This window comes from Barbus barbus (genome assembly GCF_936440315.1).
Source record: "Barbus barbus genome assembly, chromosome: 10".
Lineage (NCBI taxonomy): Eukaryota > Metazoa > Chordata > Actinopteri > Cypriniformes > Cyprinidae > Barbus > Barbus barbus.
Window position 1 is genome coordinate 11,343,505 of NC_136738.1, and position 25,113 is coordinate 11,368,617.

Sequence of the window (25,113 nt, forward strand, 5' to 3'; positions counted from 1 at the left end):
TTGGGGTCTCTATTAACGTGCTGATGAATGGAATCAGGTGTGTTAGATAAGGGAGACATACAAAAGGTGCAGGACAGGGGGGCTTCCAGGACAGGTTTGGGAACCACTGGTTTAAATGATTAGCCAAAACGCATAAAAAAAAAAAATCTGTTTTTAGTTGAAAGCAGTGTCATGTAAACGTACCCTAAATGTACCTGGAAAAGGAAACCCTAAAAAAGGTTCTAACATCCTCATTATGTGCTGTAATACTACCGAAAAAATATTGATCACAAAACATATCTATATGCAATTCTCAGATAGCCAGACAGCATGTATTTTATAAAAATCATTTAGCAATCATTCATTGATGTCTGTGAGGACGAGTGAGGTGAGGACAAATAGTGTACGCCAGATTGACTTAATGTGTGACTAAATAATGGTCAAAAACGGATTTATAGTATTCTAAATTGATTCTCAATTATTGAAATGACTAGACTATTCCTTATGTTTCATACCTGTTTTTTATATTCTAATGCAAATATGTATTGGTGTTGCATTGTTGTTTATACACGATTAATTATTAAAAAAAAAAAAAAAAAAAAAAAATATATATATATATATATATATATATATATATATATTCCCAAGGTCATGACTTAACAAGCGGCATGTGTTGAAAATGACCAATCAAAGGAGCGGAGACATCTGACATTTGATCCCCGGCTCCAAAGTCTCAAAAGTCAACTTAACGAGCAAGCAGGGGTTAAGCAGTTGAGAGGGCGTGGAGAGCGCATTTTTGCACAAGGATACTGTTCTGTGCTCTTGCGGTGCAGAAATGCTCCCTCGCGAGGATGGTTTTCCACGCGCGAATACTGTTCTGTGCGCTCATATCATTTGCGCGCATCTTGTTTTTATGTGCGTGTAATTGGACACTATTAAAACGCCATAGATTGATATCATCTTGGTGGAGCGAGGTTCGCGTAAGGTAACGTACGGTGGCCGAGAGAGCTCAACGCGCTGCAACTTCAGAAAACACATGCAAATAGAAAAGGCAACAGCAAATCAAGAAAACATCTTCATCAGTTTGACAGCAGGTGCTGCAAATGCTCACAACACAAACAAATAAACGCACTGCAAATGCTCACAATACAACCAAGTAAGTTTTATTTGCAGTGTGTTTCTTTGTTTGGTTGTGTTGTGAGCATTTGCAGCGTGTGTGTTGTCAAATTGATTAAAGTTGTTTTCTTAATTTGCAGGTGTTTTTTTCTATTTGCAGTGCATTTCTTTGGTTATGTTGTGAGCATTTGCAGCGCGTGTGTTGTCAAATTGATGAAAGTTGTTTTCTTAATTTGCAGGTGTTTTCTTTCTATTTGCAGTGCGTTTGTTTAGTTTATTGTGTTGTGAGCATTTGCAGCATGTCTTGTCAAACTGACCAAAGTGGACCAAAGGTGTTTTTTTCTATTTGCAGTGCATTTCTTTGGTTATGTTGTGAGCATTTGCAGCATGTGCGTTGTAAAATTGAGGAAGTTGTTTTCTTAATTTGCAGGTGTTTTTTCTATTTGCAGCGCGTTGAGCTCTCTCGGCCACCGTAGTAACATGAAAATAAGCGGGGCAGTCTCAAATCTGCCCCAATGGCTCTCAATTAGAGTGCGCTGCAGTTCCCCTTTTCACCACAGATTTACGTTGCAAAATTGTGGGGCGCTGTTGACCTCGGGAGGTCTCAGGCACCATCTGCCCCGCTTACATTTACATTTACATTTATTCATTTAGCTGACGCCTTTATCCAAAGCGACTTACAATTGCTATATATGTCAGAGGTCGCACGCCTCTGGAGCAACTAGGGGGTTAAGCTCAGGGACACATTGGTGTCTCACAGTGGATTCGAACCCGGGTCTCTCACACCAAAGGCATGTGTCTTATCCACTGCGCCATCACCACCCCCTCCTTAGTATCATGTATACCTGCTAAAGCCATGCACGGGATTTTAATATACTGCTTACTTTACGACTTAAAATACTATAGAAAATCTGAAAAATATTTGTTGCAGAAAGCTGAATACATTTACAATTTATTATTGTTTCAGTTTATATAGAGGTCTGTGTTGTGGATATATATTTATCTGCCCATATAAACGAGCCGCACCTGCATTTAACCAAGAGAAAAAAAAAACACCTTCTGTGTGTGCATTAATAATTAATAAATCGTTAGTATGTCCACTTTACTTTAAAGTTCACTTTCACAGGTTAACGATGTTCATAACTCATTAACAAATGGTTCACAGCTGTTCACGTTTAAGGTTCTCTTTCACAGGTTATTAACATTTAGAATTCATAATGATTCACAAGTGTTCACTTTACATTAAGGTTCGCTTTCACAGGTTACTAATGTTTGTAACTCATTAATAAATGGTTCACAGGTGTTCACGTTAAGGTTCGCTTTCACAGGCTACTAACATTTCTAGCTCATTAATAAATAGTTCACAGGTGTTCACTTTCCATTATGGTTCACTTTCACAGGTTACTAACATTTATAATTCATTAGTAAATGGTTCACAGGTGTTCACTTTCCATTAAGGTTCACTTTCACAGTTTACTAACATTTATAATTCATTAGTAAATGGTTCACAGACGTTCACTTTACATTAAGGTGCACTTTATAAATAATTAATAAATGGTTCTTTACATTAAGGTACACAGGTAATATTGGAATTAAAATGTTCAATATTAATATCTCATCAAGTCATGGTTGTGCTTTTATATTTTTTCCCCAAAATAAAAATCAAGATGAAAATTTCATCTTGATAAAATATATCAGTTTCTAATCATTCCTGTCGATAGCGATCATGGACTTTTGCTGAGAATCATGGGTAAGGTGCAGAGTAAATTCTGGAAAGAAACATTGTAATAAATGTGACACGAGTCATGAGATATAAATGAGAAAACCATAAATACAACACGCTTCAGTCTTGCTATAATACCGGTAGTAAATTTTTGCTGCATCATGAAATAAATCGGGAATCTGGTTTTGAGTGAAATAAGTATTAATTGTTAAGCATGTATAAAATTTGAGTAAAAAATGGCTCACTATTTGAAGTGAAGTGAAGTGACATACTGCCAAGTATGGTGACCCATACTCGGAATTCGTGCTCTACATTTAACCCATCCAACGTGCACACACACAGCAGTGAACACACACACACCGTGAACACACACCCGGAGCAGTGGGCAGCCATTTTATGCTGCGGCGCCCGGGGAGCAGTTAGGGGTTCGGTGCCTTGCTCAAGGGCACCTCAGTCATGGTATTGAGGGTGGAGAGAGCGCTGGACATTCACTCCCCCCACCTACAATCCCTGCCGTCCCGAGACTCCAGCCAGCAACCTTTGGATTACGAGTCCGACTCTCTAACCATTAGGCCACGACTTCCCCATTTGGCAGGTATTGCATTAAAATTATCTTTTTACTCATCCATTTATAACTGTTTATCAATGATTTATAATGCATTTGTAAGTGAGTTATTAGTCATTTATGAAAACCTTTATAAAGGGAACTTTAAATGCAAAGTGTTACCAAAATACTTAATGCTATATAGTACTCTTTAGAACTAGACAGTTTAAAGGTGTCATCGGATGCCCATTTTCCACAAGTTGATATGATTCTTTAGGGTCTTAATGAAAAGTCTATAACATTGGTTAAAATTTCTCAATGGTTGTGTAAAAAACACTTTTTTACACTGTCAAAATCAGCTCTGTTTTCAGCGAGCCATTTAAATGCTAATGAATTTAAATGCTAATGAGCTCTGCTCAGCCCGCCCCTCTCTTCCGTGGGGTGACGAGCAGACTGTAAGCTTCATCCGAGAAACTGGCTAACTAGCACAATATTAGGAAAGGTGATTTGGAAAGATTCATAAAAACCCTTATACATACTTCTTCTATAGATGAAGCTGGATCACGAATGATTAGAGTGAACATAGACATATTTAGGCAGATCGGGGATCGATTCATTCCAAAATTAATGTAACATTAATCCTCTGCGTCTTCAGCGGCTCTGATGTCGGGAGTAGATGACAACTGCTATATTCATTATTACATCCAACAACAAAACGCCTCAATCGCTTAATCGGAGACATCTTGTCTTCCCCTACACCGAAGTTGACACAATGGCGGACAGCTCACAGCTCACTCAGGGTGGGTCTAAGGTAAGACGGCCTTGTCAATCAACTATCGTGGGAGCGGCCTGTACAGAACTATGTGATTCTGACAGGAGTCTCAGAACAGCCTGATTTGAGAAAGGGGAATTTAAAATAGGGATTTAAAAAAAAAAACACTGGGTGGATTTTTATCAATAAAGGATGAATGTTTACACACACTTCCAACACACATTTATGTTCAAACAACTTGTAAAGTGAATTTTGCATCCGATGACCCCTTTAAGAATGAGATGCAAATGGGTGTCATACCTGGATTGAGGTGTAGCGTCTCATTGTTGCAGAAGTCTGTAAAGCAGCAATTGCGTTTGGAGACGTTTCGGGAGCTGTAGCAGAACACCTGACCCTTGAGCTCTGATGGGGACAGGCAAGACTTCACGGCCTCCTCCTTCCCATTTATGAGCATTACTGAGTTCCAACATGCTCCTTCTGCCTCTGTCTCACAGGTGTGGTTTACACACAAGTGACATACACACTTTAAGGCTGAGAAAAAAGATGAACAGATTGATATTTGGATGGATAAATACATATATACATACATACATATTACTTGCTAAAAAAACTGTTGTTACTGCTATTTTCATAAAAAAATATAATAATTGTTTTTATTTATTTATTTGTAATTATTAAATTATGGACCATTGTGTGAGAAAAAATAATTTCCCAGAATATTCTAATTTATTCAATATATTGAAAAATGTCAATTATTATTATTAAATCATTCATATCTTTTTATATAAAATTGTCTCTGTTTAATTAAGCCATTTTGTGGTGTTGTATGGGGAAATAAAATCCTTTTCTGATAGTTGTGTTGATTGTTTTGACAGTATACAACTTAAAGAAATAAGTCTATGTCTGTCAGATTATAAAATGCATTCCACATGTTAGGGAATTTTATTATTATTATTTTTTTTTTCACACAACATGACCAGATAATTGGTCCTCCTCAGCTGAAGCCTTGTTTGGACCAGACACTTCAATATGGCCATGGTTGATGTTGTGAGAACATCAGAAAAGGAGTGGTTTGTTTGTGTATGTACAGTATTGTATGCATGTATGTATTTATTTTATTCACTCATTCATTTATTTTTACAATTTTAAACTGTAAAATTTGCAGTTTGAAAACTAGCAGACCATTCAGATCAAGTCAGGTATAAATACCAAGGGTTCACTCTTATTTTACGATTTTTATTTTTATTATTTATTACGATTTTTATGTTCTTATTTTACGATTATTTTAATTCCTTTTTATGCAAAGCATTTTAAATTACCATTGTCTAAGAAATGTGCTATATAAATACACTTGCCTTTCCTAAATATGTTTACATTTTTGCTGTAGTTTTATAGAACTATTCTGCCAACTATTCTGTAAAAACAACAAGGTTTTTAAAGGGTAGGGTCTAGCCCTTTTGCCATGTACCTGACTACCACAATGAATGCATATAGTGACTTTCACATTGTCCCGTAACTCTGTTTAGGAGGAAAGCTGGAGACGCATAGAACCATTAAACAGTCTTTAATACTCGAACACAGGAGATAATCCACAACAGAGGCTTGAGCAGACACAGATATACAACTAGTAGACCCGACAAACACAGAACGCAAAGGCTGGGACTTAAATACAAGGGATAATCGGGAAAACACAGGTGCATGGGATCATAATCAAACTGGGGAGAAACTGGGTCACGCAGCACATGGGGGGGGGAAACGCATACAAAAACAGTCCATGGGTGTGACATTACTCCCCTCTCCTGGAAGGCACTACAGGAAGATTCCACTAGGGGGGGTCTACGCCCTGGGAGGCTGGTGCAGGACAGTTCCCAGGGCAGTTCAGGGGGCCAGGGAAACAACAGGGGAAACCAGGGCGGATCAGACAAAGGAAGGAGCAAGGGACAAAATAGGAGAGGCTTGGAGCAGGAGGAGCCAGGCGGGACCCAGGCCACAGCCATGATGACGGCCCATGGTGGAGCTGACGGAGGGAGAAGCCATGGAGGAGGCAGGGCTGACGACTCCAGGGGGCCAACCGACGGTGGCGAGCAGGTGGTGGAGGAGCCCGAGGTGGAGACGGAGAGCCGATGGGCCAGGGTGACGAGGAGGATCCGGAAGACGGAGGTGGAGCTGATGGCACCGGCAACCGATGCGGAGGCGAGGATCTGGGTGGCCGCGGTGGAGCCAGAGTAACAGAGGACAAAGGTAGAGCTGAAGGGATGGAGGAGCCTGACGGAAGCCAGAGGGACGAGGTGCAGCCGATGGAGTGGAGGCCCGGGGCAAAGGATGGTTGACGCCAAACCAAGGCAGAGCCAGAGGGATGAGGGAACCCGGCGGAGCCAGTGGACTGCCGGGTCACGGCGGAGAGGATGGAGCTAGGAGCCATGGTGGAGACGGGCTGAGGTGGAGTCCTGGACTATGAGGCTGGGGGCAGACAGGGGATCCTCCAGCCGTGACACCGATGGAGACTGGCAGGTGAGTCCACCGCACAGATGGAGGGCTGAGGGTGAGCAGAAGGACTGCCAGACGACTGCGGAGGAGGAGACAGGAGCGGGTAGGACAGTGATCATTTGTGAGCCTCCTCTGGGCTGAACTCAGGTAAGGAAGCCCTCTCAGGGCTGAGCTCGGGCATGGCAGTTTCAGTAAATTCAGATGAAGGTAGGAGGAGATGGGGTAGGTCAGTATAAATGTTGTTACCCCCTCGGCCTCAAACAGTCCCAGATCCTCAACCAGCATCCATCTTAGCATTGCCTGTATATAACCTATTTTCAATCTTATCCTTATATGATAGTTTAGCTTTCCTAATTAGACCACTAAATTCCTTCCTTTTGTCTCTAACCAGTTCCTTATCCCCATTTGAAAAGGCAACTTTTTTTCTCATTTAAACACATTTTAAGATCTTTAGTAAACCATAACCTATTATTTGAATACACTTGAATTGTTTTAGTTCGAACACAATTACTTTCACAAAAACTTATATAAGATGTAATGGTGTCAGTGGTCTCATGTACATCTTCAAGGCATGGTCTCACTCAATATAGCCATCACCTCCCCTGAGTATAGAGACATTATGGAGCCTCTGATGAAGTGGAGTTCCAGAAAAGAGGGTGAACAACAACAGGCACATATCTCCCCCTCCCAAAGCTGTCATCAGGAGTCCTTGCAGAGCTTCAGTGTTTGCTCTGTCAATTCTTTGTCATCAGTTAGGAACCTAGATATGCTATTTGATAGCAATCAGAGAGATGGTAGTATACGTTGTGTCAAAATGGTTGATTTATTACCCTCATAAAAATTCCACCCCCCTCCCATAACTGGACACCTGTTTGGACACCTGTTTTGTACACCCCCCAGCCCCCGTCTACGTGGCCATCTGGTTATTCACCCTATAGTGAACTTAAGGAATTTATGACAATGTGTTTGTGTGTGTGTGTGGGGCCAATGTTATGTGCTTTAAACTTTAAATGATGAAACTGTGTTAAATGGGGTAAAGGGAAGTTTTTATTAAAGTGTTTTCACATACATATCAAGAAAAAACATCAAACATGTACGTAAAACGTACAAAGACTGTTTATTTCCCTAAAAGTTGAGACTAGTGTTGTTAAAACAGGAAAAACGTAGAAAATAAAACAAAAAAGCAATGACATGTTAGTTAAACAATGCGCTAGTTTTTCCTATCATTAGAATTTAAAACTAGTTCGTTTGACAAAGTTAAATAGAAGAAGTGAGCGCGTTCGTTTATCAAAACCTATGTCGTGGTTTTTAAAAAAGTTTTCAGTTTATAACAGGTACGAAGTTAAATAATATAGAATCGTTTTTATCTTACCATGGTATGTCTGTTTTTCCCTACAAGTCAAGACGCGCTAGCGTTGTTAAAACAGTTTTAGGAAAAACGTAGAAACTAAAACAAAAAAGCATTGACATGTTAGTTAAACAATACGGTAGTTTTTTTTTCTATCATTAGAATTTAAAACTAGTTAGTTTGACAAAGTTAAATAGAAGAAGTGAGCGCGCTCCATCTAAAACAAAAAAGAATCGGACGCGTTAGTTAAAACAATAAGATATATTTATCAAAATCTATGCGTGCTTTTTTTAAAAAGTTTGAGTTTATAACAGATACGAAGTTAAAGAAAATAGAGTCGACTTCTCTTACCGTGGTGTGAAATAAAAAATATCAGACCGTTAAACAACAGTATAAGATACCTGTAAAAATCTTCTGACATTACAATTTAAAAGCTAGCTTTTGTCCCAACTTAGAAAATTAAAAGAACAGACTATTTTATGCAGCGTCCGTCAGATAACCTCTCGCTTCTGTGTCAGACTCAGAATGAGTTTACGACCGCTGCGGTCAGACCACACCCACTAACACCCCCCTCTAACGCTGTAAGGAGAGACCGACACGAAGGTTTAATTGTTAAAAAAAATAAACAAAGTAAAGTTTTTAAGTTATTTTTAATAAACCTTTAGCGTTTCTCAATTAATGAAACCATTCAGTATTCATCTTAAAGCTCTTCACTTTAAAGGTTACACAAGTTTTCTTCTAAACAAACGCCCCCGCAGGAAAAATGTTTGTTTGTCTTATTTTATTTAAGTGCCATAATTCCTTTAATAGGCTTTTGATTTTTGTCAAGCTTAAGACTTCTATCGTACTATATAACCCAGACTTTTTTCGTTTTAAAAATTAGGTTACACAAGTTTTCTTTTAAACATTCAACTCTAACCCGCAGGAAAACATTATTTGTTTTGTCTTATTTTATTTACTCGTTGATTTTGTCAATCTTAAAACTTCTAGGGTGCTATGTCAGTTAAAATACACATGCGCACATAAACTGGAATGAAAGCGAATGTTTTGGCGGTGGTCTTTGGATTTCAGTCATAATTAGACGACTAAACTTTCTACAACATCTTACGAAATGTACTAAATGTTTCGTCTCATGCAGTGGTGTGAAATGAGAAAGTGTGCTGCGCGTCTGGCCGCATGACCACTGAAACGGTCTTATCTGATCAACAGAATCGTCGTAAAACATCTAAAGTTTCTGGGGATTCAACTCATTTACAATCTAATGAGTTTTTGAGGGGATCTGGCGTCGTAAACTTTGTTAGAACGTGGTTCATTGATTAAAACAGATCGTCTTTCTAACATGTTCAGCGATCAAAGCATCTCTATGGCATCTATTTTATGACGTGCACCTGCGCGTGTGTCTGTGCACCTCTGTCGAAGGTTTAGGCAAAAGTTCGCTGACCGGTCAAAGGAAGTGTGCCCTATTGAACCTTTTCATGACAGATATCTGGTGAAGTTAGGTATAGTTGAGAATTGAGTATTTATAATGTATGTCTAATCTATTCGAATGGCGGGGTTTAAACTAACGTTCAGGATGTGATGAGATAGAAAAAGAAGATAACCACAAACTTAAATAAATACAGGTGATTGTTTTAATAAGATGGATGTTGGAAAATCTTGTTTAATTTACTTCATTTTACCTAGTTTTGTTATTTATTTTTTTCACTCATATATTTTTCAACCGTCAACACAAACACACACACACACACTCAACACATCTACACATAAACATACACATAAACAACCATACAGTTAATTATTTAGACTTTTATGATGTCTCATACAAACCTTTTTTAAAAAAACTTTTAGAATCACACTGAGTATCTTTACAAGGTGATGAAAAGCAGCATGATTAAACAATGATATAACTTTTGTTTTAACAAATAAGTTTTTAGATCTTTCAAACCTAAAACCACAATCCTTTAGACTAGAGCAAGGATTAGAAGCAGTCAAACGATCATCTGAGTAATGCAAGACACTTACAGAGATTTTTCTTTAGAATAAAACAATTGCCTGTATGCATTTCTCTCGTACATGTATACAGTAACCGGTGAGTACACGAAGCAGTATTAATACATAACCTCATAAATTCAGCGTGATTCTATCATATTAATCAATAATAAAATATTTAATTTATACAGATCCTTCTCAAAAAATTAGCATATTGTGATAAAGTTCATTATTTTCTGTAATGTACTGATAAACATTAGACTTTCATATATTTTAGATTCATTACACACAACTGAAGTAGTTCAAGCCTTTTATTGTTTTAATTTTGATGATTTTGGCATACAGCTCATGAAAACCCAAAATTCCTATCTCAAAAAATTAGCATATTTCATCCGACCAATAAAAGAAAAGTGTTTTTAATACAAAAAAAGTCAACCTTCAAATAATTATGTTCAGTTATGCACTCAATACTTGGTCGGGAATCCTTTTGCAGAAATGACTGCTTCAATGCGGCGTGGCATGGAGGCAATCAGCCTGTGGCACTGCTGAGGTGTTATGGAGGCCCAGGATGCTTCGATAGCGGCCTTAAGCTCATCCAGAGTGTTGGGTCTTGCGTCTCTCAACTTTCTCTTCACAATATCCCACAGATTCTCTATGGGGTTCAGGTCAGGAGTGTTGGCAGGCCAATTGAGCCCAGTAATACCATGGTCAGTAAACCATTTACCAGTGGTTTTGGCACTGTGAGCAGGTGCCAGGTCGTGCTGAAAAATGAAATCTTCATCTCCATAAAGCTTTTCAGAAGATGGAAGCATGAAGTGCTCCAAAATCTCCTGATAGCTAGCTGCATTGACCCTGCCCTTGATAAAACACAGTGGACCAACACCAGCAGCTGACATGGCACCCCAGACCATCACTGACTGTGGGTACTTGACACTGGACTTCAGGCATTTTGGCATTTCCCTCTCCCCAGTCTTCCTCCAGACTCTGGCACCTTGATTTCCGAATGACATGCAAAATTTGCTTTCATCCGAAAAAAGTACTTTGGACCACTGAGCAACAGTCCAATGCTGCTTCTCTGTAGCCCAGGTCAGGCGCTTCTGCCGCTGTTTCTGGTTCAAAAGTGGCTTGACCTGGGGAATGCGGCACCTGTAGCCCATTTCCTGCACACGCCTGTACACGGTGGCTCTGGATGTTTCTACTCCAGACTCAGTCCACTGCTTCCGCAGGTCCCCCAAGGTCTGGAATCGGTCCTTCTCCACAATCTTCCTCAGGGTCCGGTCACCTCTTCTCGTTGTGCTGCGTTTTCTGCCACACTTTTTCCTTCCCACAGACTTCCCACTGAGGTGCCTTGATACAGCACTCTGGGAACAGCCTATTCGTTCAGAAATTTCTTTCTGTGTCTTACCCTCTTGCTTGAGGGTGTCAATGATGGCCTTCTGGACAGCAGTCAGGTCGGCAGTCTTACCCATGATTGCGGTTTTGAGTAATGAACCAGGCTGGGAGTTTTTAAAAGCCTCAGGAATCTTTTGCAGGTGTTTAGAGTTAATTAATTGATTCAGATGATTAGGTTAATAGCTCGTTTAGAGAACCTTTTCATGATATGCTAATTTTTTGAGATAGGAATTTTGGGTTTTCATGAGCTGTATGCCAAAATCATCAATATTAAAACAATAAAAGGCTTGAACTACTTCAGTTGTGTGTAATGAATCTAAAATATATGAAAGTCTAATGTTTATCAGTACATTACAGAAAATAATGAACTTTATCAAAATATGCTAATTTTTTGAGAAGGACCTGTATACCTAAAACCTGTCTTTATCTAAAACATTTTTTTATTCAAATTCTCTCACGCACACACACACACACACAGCTTTTCCCGGACAGCTGCAAATTGCCAACAAAATTCTTAACTTTGTTTTATCATTCAGCTGTAGCTAAAACCCAATAACGGAGTTATACTATAGATGCTGAAAGAGCTCATTAACCTGTTTAACTCTAAAAATGTGAACAATGTCGCTTACGACTAGTTTAACAAACAAGGGTATGCTCATAAAACAAGTCTGGAACCGATTTTAAGCATTCTAAAAACAAGTACAACCGCTGCAGAAAATAGCACCGCAGTAAACTCCGGATGTGATATCGATCGACTTATCAGATGTTCAACATATTATTACAAGGCCTTGCGTATAGTTTATGATGAAACTAGAAAAATATAAGAACACAACCAGATCCTAACGCTATTTCACGAAATAACGCAACAACGGGTGCTCCGTTTGAACATATACACGTCAAGTCTGTTTTACCATAAGTATATCGTATTCTTCTTATATATATATATATATATATATATATATATATATATATATATATATATATATATATATATATATATATATATATATATATTGTGACACCTGTCCCGGGATCCGATCAGCGTCGCCCTGGCAACGGAGGAGAAACACCTGCTCCTCATCACGGTGGGCTGATCGGAGCCAGCTGAAGCGGATTTGGAGAAGGCTACCAAAACCCACGGAAAGACAGAGATGGGTGAGCAATGTCTCCAGGCAGTAACGAAGCTAACGTGTGTTTCTCTGTCCTTCCCCAGACAGCTCTGGCTAGCGATCCGCCCGCCACCAGCACGAACTCACCGAGCACACGTCACCGAAGAAGAGGAAAAAGGACACCGCACACCACCGGCACGACCCGTTACTTGCACCTGTCTTTTTTTCCTGTTCATTAAATTCACCCTCCGGGGAATTTCCCTCACTAGCACGTTGTGTGATTCTTCAGCCCGTGACAACTGGTGGAGAATGCGAGCATGATCTGAAGAATCACCGCCACACTCGTGCACCCCGAACTAACCTTTTTTCTTTGTTTCTCTTTTCTGTGTATTCCCCATGGATTTAGGCGGCGACTCCTCCCCGGCTATGGAAGAACTGTTGAAACACCTGACCGAGGTCAGCATTCGACAGCAACAAATTGTGGAGCACATGGCCGCCCGCCAAGGAGAGACGGAAAGAGAGATCGCCGCCCTCCGCGCCGCCACCGCCCCACGGGTTCCGACGCCCGATCCCCGGATACAGGCGACCCAGCTGTTGCCGAAAATGACCGGTCACGACGACGCGGAAAACTTTTTAAAAATGTTTGAGGTCGTCGCGGGACGAGAGGGATGGCCGCGTGAAGACTGGGCGCGGATCTTGGCACCTTTATTAACAGGTGAACCCCAACAGGCATACTTCTCGATGCCGGCGGAACTCGTTAACTCCTACGACGAGGTAAAAAACGAGATAATGGGCCGGGTGGGCCTTTCCCCGATCGCCGCAGCTCAACTGTTCCACGGGTGGCACTATGATGGAAAGGTGCCAGCCCGCGCCCAGGCCGCCGAATTGTCCCGCCTGGCACAACACTGGCTCCTCGCTGGAAATCCCAGCGCTTCTCAGGTGGCGGAGCGAGTCGTCGTAGACCGGTTCCTGAGAGCCCTTCCACGCCCTCTCCGGCAGGCGGCCGGGATGAGGAACCCGTGCACCGTGGGCGAGGCGGTGGAGGCTGTCGAGCTGGCCGAGGCAACCCTGCGACAGGAGGCCGGGGAGAGAGCTCCGCCGTTTCCCCGGAGGGTGTACCAGGAGCGACGCTTGCCAGAGGGGCCCCGGCGACCGGGGAGCAGGCCAGCGGTTCCCGGCAACCAGGATGAACCTATGCCAACGGAACCACCACTTCCACCGACTCGTTCCTGGCTAGCTGGCTGTGCAGTGCATCAAGCCCTACCACAGGAAGCTCGATACGCCCTTGTGAAGATTGATGGGCGCCCCTTCCAGGCGCTGATGGACACCGGAAGCGCAGTCAGCCTAATCTCGCCGGCGGTATTACCCCCACGCGCCGACTCCAAAGCCAGGATGCCCATCACGTGCGTGCATGGCGACACACGACAAGTGCCAACCCGGCGCGTGGCCATTACGGCGGAACCCGGCACTTGGCATCTGGAGGTCGGGATCGTGAGGGACCTACCGGTCCCCGTGCTGTTGGGCCGTGACTGGCCAGGCTTGGCCCAACTCCTCTCCCACACTGCACAGACGGCTAGCGTTGCCGGGAACCGCCAAAAACGAGAGCCCAGCCGAAGGCGCCACCGACCTGCAGTCCTCCTGACGTCGGACAGTGCCCGTGATGGTGAGTCTTCCCCCCAAGCCTCTAACCTATTCTTTGATGTGTTCCAGCAGGTGAAGGGGGGAGGGAACTTCGCCAAGGAGCAGCGGGAGGACGAACGGCTCAAACATTGCTGGGCTCAAGCGCGGGTGGTCGAAGGAGAAGAGACACTACCACCGCCACACCCGACCCCCCACTTCATAGTTCAAGATGGCCTGCTCTACTGTGTTGCACAGCGGAGAGGGGAGGAAGTGAAACTACTGGTGGTACCGAAGGTGAAGGTGGAGACGATCTTGGAACTCGTCCACTCACACCCCATGGCTGGCCACCTGGGGGCGGACAACACCAGCCAACGGATCCGCGATCGTTTCCACTGGCCAGGGTTGGAGGGAGACGTGAAAAGGTTCTGCCAAGTTTGCCCTGAATGTCAGCGCACGTCCCCGCGTCGGCCACCCCCCTCTCCGCTCATTCCACTACCTATTATTGGGGTCCCCTTTGAGCGAATCGGGATGGATCTGGTAGGGCCTCTGCCTAAGTCAGCCCGGGGACATGAGCACATCCTCGTCATCATGGATTATGCGACCCGGTACCCTGAGGCCATCCCCCTACGAAAAGCCACCACCAAAGCAATCGCCCAGGAGCTTTTCTTATTGTGCAGCCGGGTCGGCATCCCAAAAGAGATACTGACCGACCAAGGAACGCCGTTCATGTCCCGGATGATGAAGGACCTCTGTCGCCTCCTACAGGTAAAACATCTCCGCACCTCCATCTACCATCCTCAAACCGATGGGCTGGTCGAAAGGTTCAATCAGACGTTGAAGCAGATGCTCCGTCGAGTGGCTGCGGACGACCCACGGAACTGGGACCAGATGCTGCCATATGTGCTGTTCGGGATCCGGGAAGTCCCCCAGGCCTCCACCGGATTCACCCCCTTCGAACTGCTGTTCGGGCGACAGCCCCGGGGCCTGCTCGATGTCGCCCGGGAGGCCTGGGAGCAGCAGCCCACCGCCCATCGGTCCACGGTCGAGCACGTGAAGGAGATGAGGGAGCGGATTGAGCGCGTCATGCCCCTAGTCCGGGACCATCTGGCCAAGGCCCAGGAAGCTCAGCGTCGGAACTACGACCGGGCGGCCCAACCACGGGAGTTTCAGGTCGGAGATTACGTGTTGGCACTGGTCCCCTCGTCCACCTGTAAGTTCCTGGCGAAGTGGCAAGGCCCGTACGTGGTCACAGAAAAAATCGGCCCGGTCACCTAACGGGTCCGCCAGCCGGGTCATCGAAAAGAAAGCCAAATATATCACATCAACTTGCTGAAGCGATGGGTTGGGACCGGGCCCCAGTTGACGGCCCTCGCCACCTCTACTCCCGTGGTTGTGGACGTCAATACCCATCTGTCGGCCGCCCAGAAGACGGAGCTGCTCCACCTGGTTGGTCAGTTCTCGGATGTGTTCTCTCCCCTCCCCGGGCGGACTCAAGTTCTCCAGCACGACATCCGCACTCCCGACGGAACCATCGTAAGGCAGAGACCCTACCGTATCCCGGAGGCCCGGAGACAGGCTGTCGAGGGGGAAGTCAAGGAGATGCTGAGGTTAGGAGTGATCGAGCCCTCCCGCAGTCCCTGGTGTAGCCCCATCGTCATGGTCCCAAAACCAGATGGCACTCTCCGGTTTTGCAATGACTTCCGCCGCTTGAACGAGGTCTCTGAGTTCGACGGGTACCTGATGCCACGCGTCGATGAGCTCCTGGATCGGCTGGGGAGAGCCCGGTTCATCTCCACCCTCGATTTAACCAAGGGATACTGGCAAGTGCCCCTGTCGGACCGGGCCAAGGCAAAGACGGCCTTTTCGACCCCCAGTGGCCACTGGCAGTACCGGGTTCTCCCCTTCGGGCTGCACGGGGCACCAGCCACCTTCCAGCGCCTGATGGATATCCTTCTGCGGCCCCATCAGGAGTATGCCGCCGCCTACATCGACGACGTGGTAATTCACTCAGAGACCTGGGAGGACCACCTCGAGCGGCTCCGGAGAGTGCTGAGGGAACTGCGCAGGGCTGGGCTCACCGCCAACCCCAAGAAGTGTCATCTGGCCCTACCCGAAACCAGGTATCTGGGTTACCTAGTGGGCCGGGGTCTGATACGGCCCCAAGAAGACAAGGTGGCAGCAATCCGCAAGGCGTCCCGACCGGTCACGAAGAAACAGGTACGGGCCTTTCTGGGGTTGGCGGGATATTACAGATGCTTCATTCCTAACTTCTCCTCCTTAGCCACTCCATTGACAGACTTGACCAAGAAGGGGCGGCCAGAGACGGTGAGGTGGGATGAAGCCGAGGAAGAGGCGTTTCAGAGGATCAAGGTGGCCCTCACGACAGAACCGGTACTTCGTGCCCCGGATTTTTGCCGCCCCTTCTTGTTGCAGACGGACGCCTCTGACACCGGGGTGGGAGCCGTGCTATCGCAGATACAGGACGGTGAGGAACACCCGGTCGTCTATATCAGCCGGAAGCTGTCCCCCGCCGAACAACGATACGCAGCGGTCGAGAAGGAGGCGCTGGCAGTCAACTGGGCAGTCCTGGAGCTAAGGTACTATCTCCTAGGACGAACCTTCACACTGGTCACCGACCATGCTCCCCTGCAATGGATGGCCCGGGCCAAGGATACCAACGCGAGAGTGACCCGGTGGTTCCTAGCGCTCCAGGACTTCCACTTTGACGTGCGCCATCGGGCCGGCGCCGCCCATGCCAACGCAGACGGACTCTCCCGCATGGGGACAGCTTTCTCAGGTCTGTCAATGAGTCTTCCTCCTCCAGCCCCAACCTCCCCCCTAGCCCGAGGGACCAGGGCGACACTTAGGGGGGGGGGGGGGTGTGACACCTGTCCCGGGATCCGATCAGCGTCGCCCTGGCAACGGAGGAGAAACACCTGCTCCTCATCACGGCGGGCTGATCGGAGCCAGCTGAAGCGGATTTGGAGAAGGCTACAAAAACCCACGGAAAGACAGAGATGGGTGAGCAATGTCTCCAGGCAGTAACGAAGCTAACGTGTGTTTCTCTGTCCTTCCCCAGACAGCTCTGGCTAGCGATCCGCCCGCCACCAGCACGAACTCACCGAGCACACGTCACCGAAGAAGAGGAAAAAGGACACCGCACACCACCGGCACGACCCGTTACTTGCACCTGTCTTTTTTTCCTGTTCATTAAATTCACCCTCCGGGGAATTTCCCTCACTAGCACGTTGTGTGATTCTTCAGCCCGTGACAATATATATATATATATATATTTGTTTAGGCTAAATACGTTGACATATTAACGTGATGTTTTGGTACGTGTCTTACACAACTGCGCGTTACTTAACGTTTTTATTAAGTTTTAATATAAAAGGTAATGGTCTGTTAACAATTTAGACGCTTTTATTATGAAATCGCACAAAGAAACACTGAAGTACGCACTGTTTGTTAACACGGTATTAATCGAAATAATAACCTACTACGAGCTTTATTTACAGCATGCTGAATGTAATACAGTTAAACAGAAACATTACAACATTTCAAACTTGTTAAACAACAGCTTCAATACATTCCTCTTATGAAAACGGTTAAAATCGAATACCGTCAAACAGAACGTTGTCTGCAAGTTCCCAACGTGTAAATTACCAACAAGTTCTCAAAGAGAAACATGCTTATGCCGAGCTTGAAAATATGTTCAAAACACATAAATAACCATCACGCATATAGTTTGTGCGTCGATCTAACGCATTCTGTACATTTAATCAAAAACACGACCGACAGACAGACAGACAAAACCTCAACGATAGCTGAGATGGATCGGGAGGGAGGACAAAATTATTATTATTATTATTATTATTCGCCACAATAACACACCGGGTCCGAGAAATTTGATACCCTTACTGTAGATTTCCGTGACATTCTTTATTCTAGTTGTTATTTTCCTCTTATTCAATCATAAACCTGCAAGAGTTAAAGAAAATTCCTTAATTGATAACATTTTAACAAATTCTCTAAGTGGAAAAAATTAAATCCTGTGTTTTACGTTCAGATTTGTCTGATCGTTTTCCGATATTGCATTATTCTGTAATTAGGGTTAACAGGGTTAAATTCTCAAAAGAAATACAACAACGATTAAATGACAGTCCTTCTACATGACACCGCTTAAGACTAAACAAATTATATTTCTTTTAGGACATCTTTCTGGTCTGTCTAAGATGTGTGTGCGTTCACAAGACAAACCGAGCACGAAAAACGGGACGTTTGTGTCTTTCTGTAAGCTACATACAACTATTTCACTTCAAACTTTTCAAACTATTACGCTTGAAGCTACGCATTTCACAGTACATACGCAGATGCGCGTTTCTTTTGCGTATGTCTCTAAACAATAGTTAGATAAATGACTTACAGGCGATACGTCATTTTAAGGTGGGGCGATTCATGTCTTTTTTTATTTTGTCCACACCAATGCTTTGATACTCACGTTTTTGACGTCTGTCTTTTAAGCCTAACACCAGAAAACAGATGTCTCAATATTTTCTTCTTCTTTTATGAAAACATGTGGTAAACAGTTTTTGTCCTCGTCTGCAGTATACCGATGCGTTTTAATACGTCATAAATTCCAATAGTTAGTTAGCAAATGTGACTGTTTATTACTGAGATAAGTCACATCAGAGCTGCATTCTAGTTTATATTTAACATTTTTCATCTACCTACATGTTTAACGGCGCTACTGTTCTAGGTCTCCTCACGCCGTTGTGAGATATAAACCGCAAAGTTTTTCATAGCGTTAAGCTTTGAAACCAGAACAATTTAAGTTTCCATGACTTTGTGCGCTCTTTCTGCTTGAATTTGTTTAGCGCAGTTTCACCATCATTATCTTATTTTCCCCCGACTAATTGTATTTGTTACCCCTTAAGCTTGCTAGTTTTTTTTTTGCTGTTCATATAATTTGATATTTCTGCTATTTGTCTGATTGTTTTCCGATATTGCATTATTCTGTAATTAGGGTTAACAGGGTTAAATTCTCAAAAGAAATACAACAACGATTAAATGACAGTCCTTCTACATGACACCGCTTAAGACTAAACAAATTATATTTCTTTTAGGACATCTTTCTGGTCTGTCTAAGATGTGTGTGCGTTCACAAGACAAACTGAGCACAAAAAACGTGACTTAACTTGGTCGTGACCGATGTTTATGACTTCCTGGCAACAACCCACCCTGTACACCACGCAACAGGTTGAGGGCGGGTCCGTAATCTAAAACTGACGATGACTGGCCTGACAAAGTCAGTTACGGCGTTGCTACCAGGTTTGAAAGTGCAGAAGGCGAGCTACCTCTTGTCAATCAAAACGTTATCTAAATGGATCGACAGAATCAGCTTCAAGAATCCAATTAGTCTAAGCCTGACGTGCTCTGCAATTTTCAATCAATAAGGCTTCGGCGGATCTGAACCATAAACCGGAAACTCCAACTGAAAGTGAAATTCCGCAGGACCGTCGCGGATTAAAACAGTCAATCAAGATTCTAGGAAACGGCGACAATGCTCTATATCGGTTAGGGGACAAAACGTATATCTTGGAAAGAATCGAATTCTGAAAAAGTCGTCTGACGCTGAGCAAAAGCTAATGGATCGTGACCGGAGTTCTGGAGATGTTGTTAGATGGGCAACTGGAGCGCGACTACGGTACTGGAAAAACGTGTCTTGTAAAAGACGTCATAGACCCCGCGTTTAAACTACATTACAGAGGACAAATGATCGGTCTGATGCGCAAGATCATAGCGGCGGCGTGTGATCCAAATCACGATTGTACGGTGGATACAGAGCGTGTAAAAAATCTCAAGAACGAAATGAAAATTGTAAGAAGACTGAAATATCCATGGCCTGATTTGACTATCATGTTTCTCACCAGCAAAGAGTCTGCCTTTTAAATAGCCAGAAAAATTCTGGATGCGATGTCTGAATATGAGGATGAGATGGACATTAACGAGGTTCTCTGTCTGTGTACGTCTGTAACAGATCAGTGTGTCTTGTTGGCTGCAAAAAATTGTGATTCTATGACATGTGAAATTGCTGCATCGCTGGTTGATTTGATATTTGAGAAAAACATGTTTGTCTGCAGAGATTTTCTTTTCTGGCTAGACCACCGGTTTAATGTCATTACTACTGTTTGTTTGTCAATTTGATAATTTTCGTCACTACTTCAATGTATGATTGTATACTCAACGATATATTGTTGAAATAAAAGGCTGTCTCAACTCGTTATTCTGTTCTCTGACTTCATAAAAATGTCTTTATTTAAAACGTTTAAATGTAACGATTTACGAGGTACAGATAGTAAGCTTTTTTGTTTGTTTGTTATCCATTTCATAAGAAAGGATCTTGTATCTTATACCTGATACAATAATGTAACGTAAATGTCTCGAATGAAGACGCAATATTTTATTGAATCAAAAAAATAGCAGAAATATCAAATTATATGAACAGCAAAAAAAAAACTAGCAAGCTTAAGGGGTAACAAATACAATTAGTCGGGGGAAAATAAGATAATGATGGTGAAACTGCGCTAAACAAATTCAAGCAGAAAGAGCGCACAAAGTCATGGAAACTTAAATTGTTCTGGTTTCAAAGCTTAACGCTATGAAAAACTTTGCGGTTTATATCTCACAATGGCGTGAGGAGACCTAGAACAGTAGCGCCGTTAAACATGTAAGTAGATGAAAAATGTTAAATATAAACTAGAATGCAGCTCTGATGTGACTTATCTCAGTAATAAACAGTCGCATTTGCTAACTAACTACTGCGTATGTACTGTGAAATGCGTAGCTTCAAGCGTAATAGTTAGAAAAGTTTGAAGTGAAATAGTTGTATGTAGCTTACAGAAAGACACAAACGTCCCGTTTTTCGTGCTCGGTTTGTCTTGTGAACGCACACACATCTTAGACAGACCAGAAAGATGTCCTAAAAGAAATATAATTTGTTTAGTCTTAAGCGGTGTCATGTAGAAGGACTGTCATTTAATCGTTGTTGTATTTCTTTTGAGAATTTAACCCTGTTAACCCTAATTACAGAATAATGCAATATCGGGAAACGATCAGACAAATCTGAACGTAAAACACAGGATTTCATTTTTTCCACTTAGAGAATTTGTTAAAATGTTATCAATTAAGGAATTTTCTTTAACTCTTGCAGGTTTATAATTGAATAAGAGGAAAATAACAACTAGAATAAAGAATGTCGCGGAAATCTACAGTAAGGGTATCAAATTTCTCGGACCCGGTATGTTATTGTGGCGAATAATAATAATAATTTTGTCCTCCCTCCCGATCCATCTCAGCTATCGTTGAGGTTTTGTCTGTCTGTCTGTCTGTCGGTCGTGTTTTTTATTAAATGTACAGAATGCGTTAGATCGACGCACAAACTATATGCGTGATGGTTATTTATGTGTTTTGAACATATTTTCAAGCTCGGCATAAGCATGTTTCTCTTTGAGAACTTGTTGGTAATTTACACGTTGGGAACTTGCAGACAACGTTCTGTTTGACGGTATTCGATTGTAACCGTTTTCATAAGAGGAATGTATTGAACCTGTTGTTTAACAAGTTTGAAATGTTGTAATGTTTCTGTTTAACTGTATTACATTCAGCATGCTGTAAATAAAGCTCGTAGTAGGTTATTATTTCGATTAATACCGTGTTAACAAACAGTGCGTACTTCAGTGTTTCTTTGTGCGATTTCATAATAAAAGCGTCTAAATTGTTAACAGACTATTACCTTTTATATTAAAACTTAATAAAAACGTTAAGTAACGCGCAGTTGTGTAAGACACGTACCAAAACATCACGTTAATATTTTATCCGACCTTTCACACGCATTTTGATTACAGCGAGATGACTTAATGAGACAATGAATCGGTTCTTTGAACCGATTCATTGAACCGAACTGTGGGAAAGAATCGTTTTGCAGAAATGAATCGGGCTTCAGGTTGCTAACAGAAAACACAAAAAGGGTTTGTATCATCACAACACGGAAAAGTGCGTGTACTTCACAAAAAGTGTGGAAATGCGTATCTTTTTATATAGGCCATCTGAGCGCCCGTATAATCAGAAGTCCAGCGATTTAGAGTGCTGTCACGCGCAAGCATTTTGGGATATGGATCCCCGACGGCCACGTTTGTAGTCTGAGGTGTATGCTGGGTATTGTAGTTCGCTGACCTGTAAGGCCGCAAAGTTTGAATGAGGTATTAGTTACACGAGTTCAATTTAACATCTTTGTAAAAACAAAAACAATTGTTAAAACGTATTTAGCCTAAACAAATATATATATATATATATATATATATATATATATATATATATATAAGAAGAATACGATATACTTATGGTAAAACAGGTTTGACGTGTATACAGTTGTGGTCAGAATTATTGGAACCCTTGGTAAATATGATCAAAGAAGACTGTGAAAATTAACCTGCTTTGTTAATCCTTTTGATCTTTTATTTTAAAAAAAAAAATCACAAAAAGCTAACCTTTCATTGGATAAAAAGAATTTAAAATGGGGGGAAATATCATTATGAAATAAATGTTTTTCTCTGATACACATTGGTCACAATTAACGGCACCTTTTTATTCAATACTTTTTGAAACCTCCATTTGTCAGTTTAACAGCTCTAAATCTTCTCCTATAATGCCTGATGAGGTTAGAGAACACCTGACAAGAGATCAGAGACCATTCCTTCATCCAGAATCACTCCAGATCCTTTAGATTCACAGCTCCATGACGGTGCTTCTTCTCTTCAGTTCACCTCACTCATTTTCTACAGGGTTCAGGTCAGAGGACTGGAATGGCCAGCAGAAGCTTGGTTTTGTGCTCAGTGACCCATTTTTGTGTTGTTTTTGAGGTTTGTGTTTGGATTATTGTACGGTTGGAAGATCCAAACATGGCCCATTATAAGATTTCTAATAGAATCAGTCACTTATTGATTTTTTATCTGTTGGTATTTGATAGAATCCATGATGCCATGTGTCTGAACAAGATGTCCAGGACCTCCAGCAGAAATATAGGCCCACAACATCACAAATACAGCAGTATATTTCATTGTACACATGGGGTACTTTTTATACCTGTGTTCACCAAACCCATCTTGAGTGTTTGCTGCTAAAAAGCTCATTTTTTAGTTTCATCTGACCATAGAAGCCAGTCCCATTTGAAGTGCCAGTCCTGTCTGATAACTGAATATGCTGGAGTTTGTTTTTGGATGAGCTAGGTGAATTTTTCTTGAAATCCTCCCAAACAACATGTGGTGATGTAGGGGCTGTTTGACAATTTTTTTTAAGGTTTTCTGACCCCGAGACTCAACTATTTTCTGCAATTCTCCAGCTGTGATCCTTGAAGAGTCTTTAGCCACTCAAACTCTCCTTCTCACCGTGCATTAGAACGATATAGACACACGTCCTCTTCCAGGCAGTTTCATTACATTTTCTGTTGATTGGAAATTCTTAATTATTGCCCTGATGGTGGAAATGGGGATTTTCACTGCTCTAGCTCTTTTCTTAAAGCCACTTCACTAATTTGTGAAGCTCAATTATCTTTTGCTGCACATCAGAAATATATTCTTTGTTTTTTCTCATTGTGATGGATGATTAAGGGAATTTGGGCTTTGTTTTCCCTCCTATTTATATTTCTGTGAAACAGGAAGCCATGGCTGGATAATTTCATGTTCATAATCACCCTAGAGTGCTCAAAATTGTGAATATGAATGGGAGTATACTTCAGAGATATTTTACTCTTAAGAATTTCTAGGGGTGCCAATAATTGTGTCCAACGTGTGTTTGAGAAAAACATTTATTTCATAATGATATTTCCCCCCATTTTAAATTCTTATTATCCAATGAAATCTACCCACATATTTAAGAAAATAAAGAAATTAAATAAAATTAACACATGCATATAACAACAACATTTCAATAATAAACATATCAATGAAAAAATTAAATAAAAAGCTACTACTATCCCTTGCCGGTGTCCCTGCCCGGTGGAGTCGCACGGTAGAGTCGATGGTCTTTACACTCTTTACTTTATTACTTTTGTCATTTAGCAGACGCTTTTGTCCAAAGCGACTTACAAATAAGAAAAAGTAACTAAAACTAAAAAGTTACAACTCTATAAATACTATCTACCCACATATTTAAGAAAATAAAGAAATTAAATAAAATTAACACATGCATATAACAACAACATTTCAATAATAAACATATCAATGAAAAAATTAAATAAAAAGCTACTACTATCCCTTGCCGGTGTCCCTGCCCGGTGGAGTCGCACGGTAGAGTCGATGGTCTTTACACTCTTTGGTCTTCACACTAAGAGGGCTTCACACGACGACTGCCGCGACCGCTGCCGCGGTATAATAACCTTCATTATACCAATCTAACAAATGATCATTTCAATTCAGCTGGACCCACTTTCCTGTTTATCAACTACAAATGGCCAAGCAAGTGCACACACTGACAAGATACACGATACAGTACGAGACCAAACGCGATTTCAGCAACTCTCATCCTAGTAAACAAAATAAGCGTTTCCTAGCAACGGCAAATGCGCTAAACACTGAGTCAAGTAAATACACTTACGAGCTGATTTTAAACTTCCGCTGATAGACTGCTTCTCTTAAAGACCACTTCCATTACACTGCCTTCTGCTGGCGCTTGAACCCACTTTCCTGTTTATCAACTACAAATGGCCAAGCAAGTGCACACACTGACAAGATACACGATACAGTACGAGACCAAACGCGATTTCAGCAACTCTCATCCTAGTAAACAAAATAAGCGTTTCCTAGCAACGGCAAATGCGCTAAACACTGAGTCAAGTAAATACACTTACGAGCTGATTTTAAACTTCCGCTGATAGACTGCTTCTCTTAAAGACCACTTCCATTACACTGCCTTCTGCTGGCGCTTGAACCCACTTTCCTGTTTATCAACTACAAATGGCCAAGCAAGTGCACACAC

At 42.4% G+C, this 25,113-nt stretch overlaps 1 protein-coding gene across 1 annotated transcript in view; it reads right to left on the minus strand.

Moving 5' to 3' along the window:
* The window catches only part of LOC306876397 (activin receptor type-1C-like), a 116,333-nt gene that overhangs the window by 79,667 nt on the left and 11,553 nt on the right, over positions 1-25,113 (minus strand). Inside the window, exon 2 of the mRNA XM_079427519.1 lies at positions 4,435-4,665. Coding sequence (XP_079283645.1) covers positions 4,435-4,665 — 231 coding nt within the window. The remainder of the gene's footprint in view (positions 1-4,434; positions 4,666-25,113) is intronic.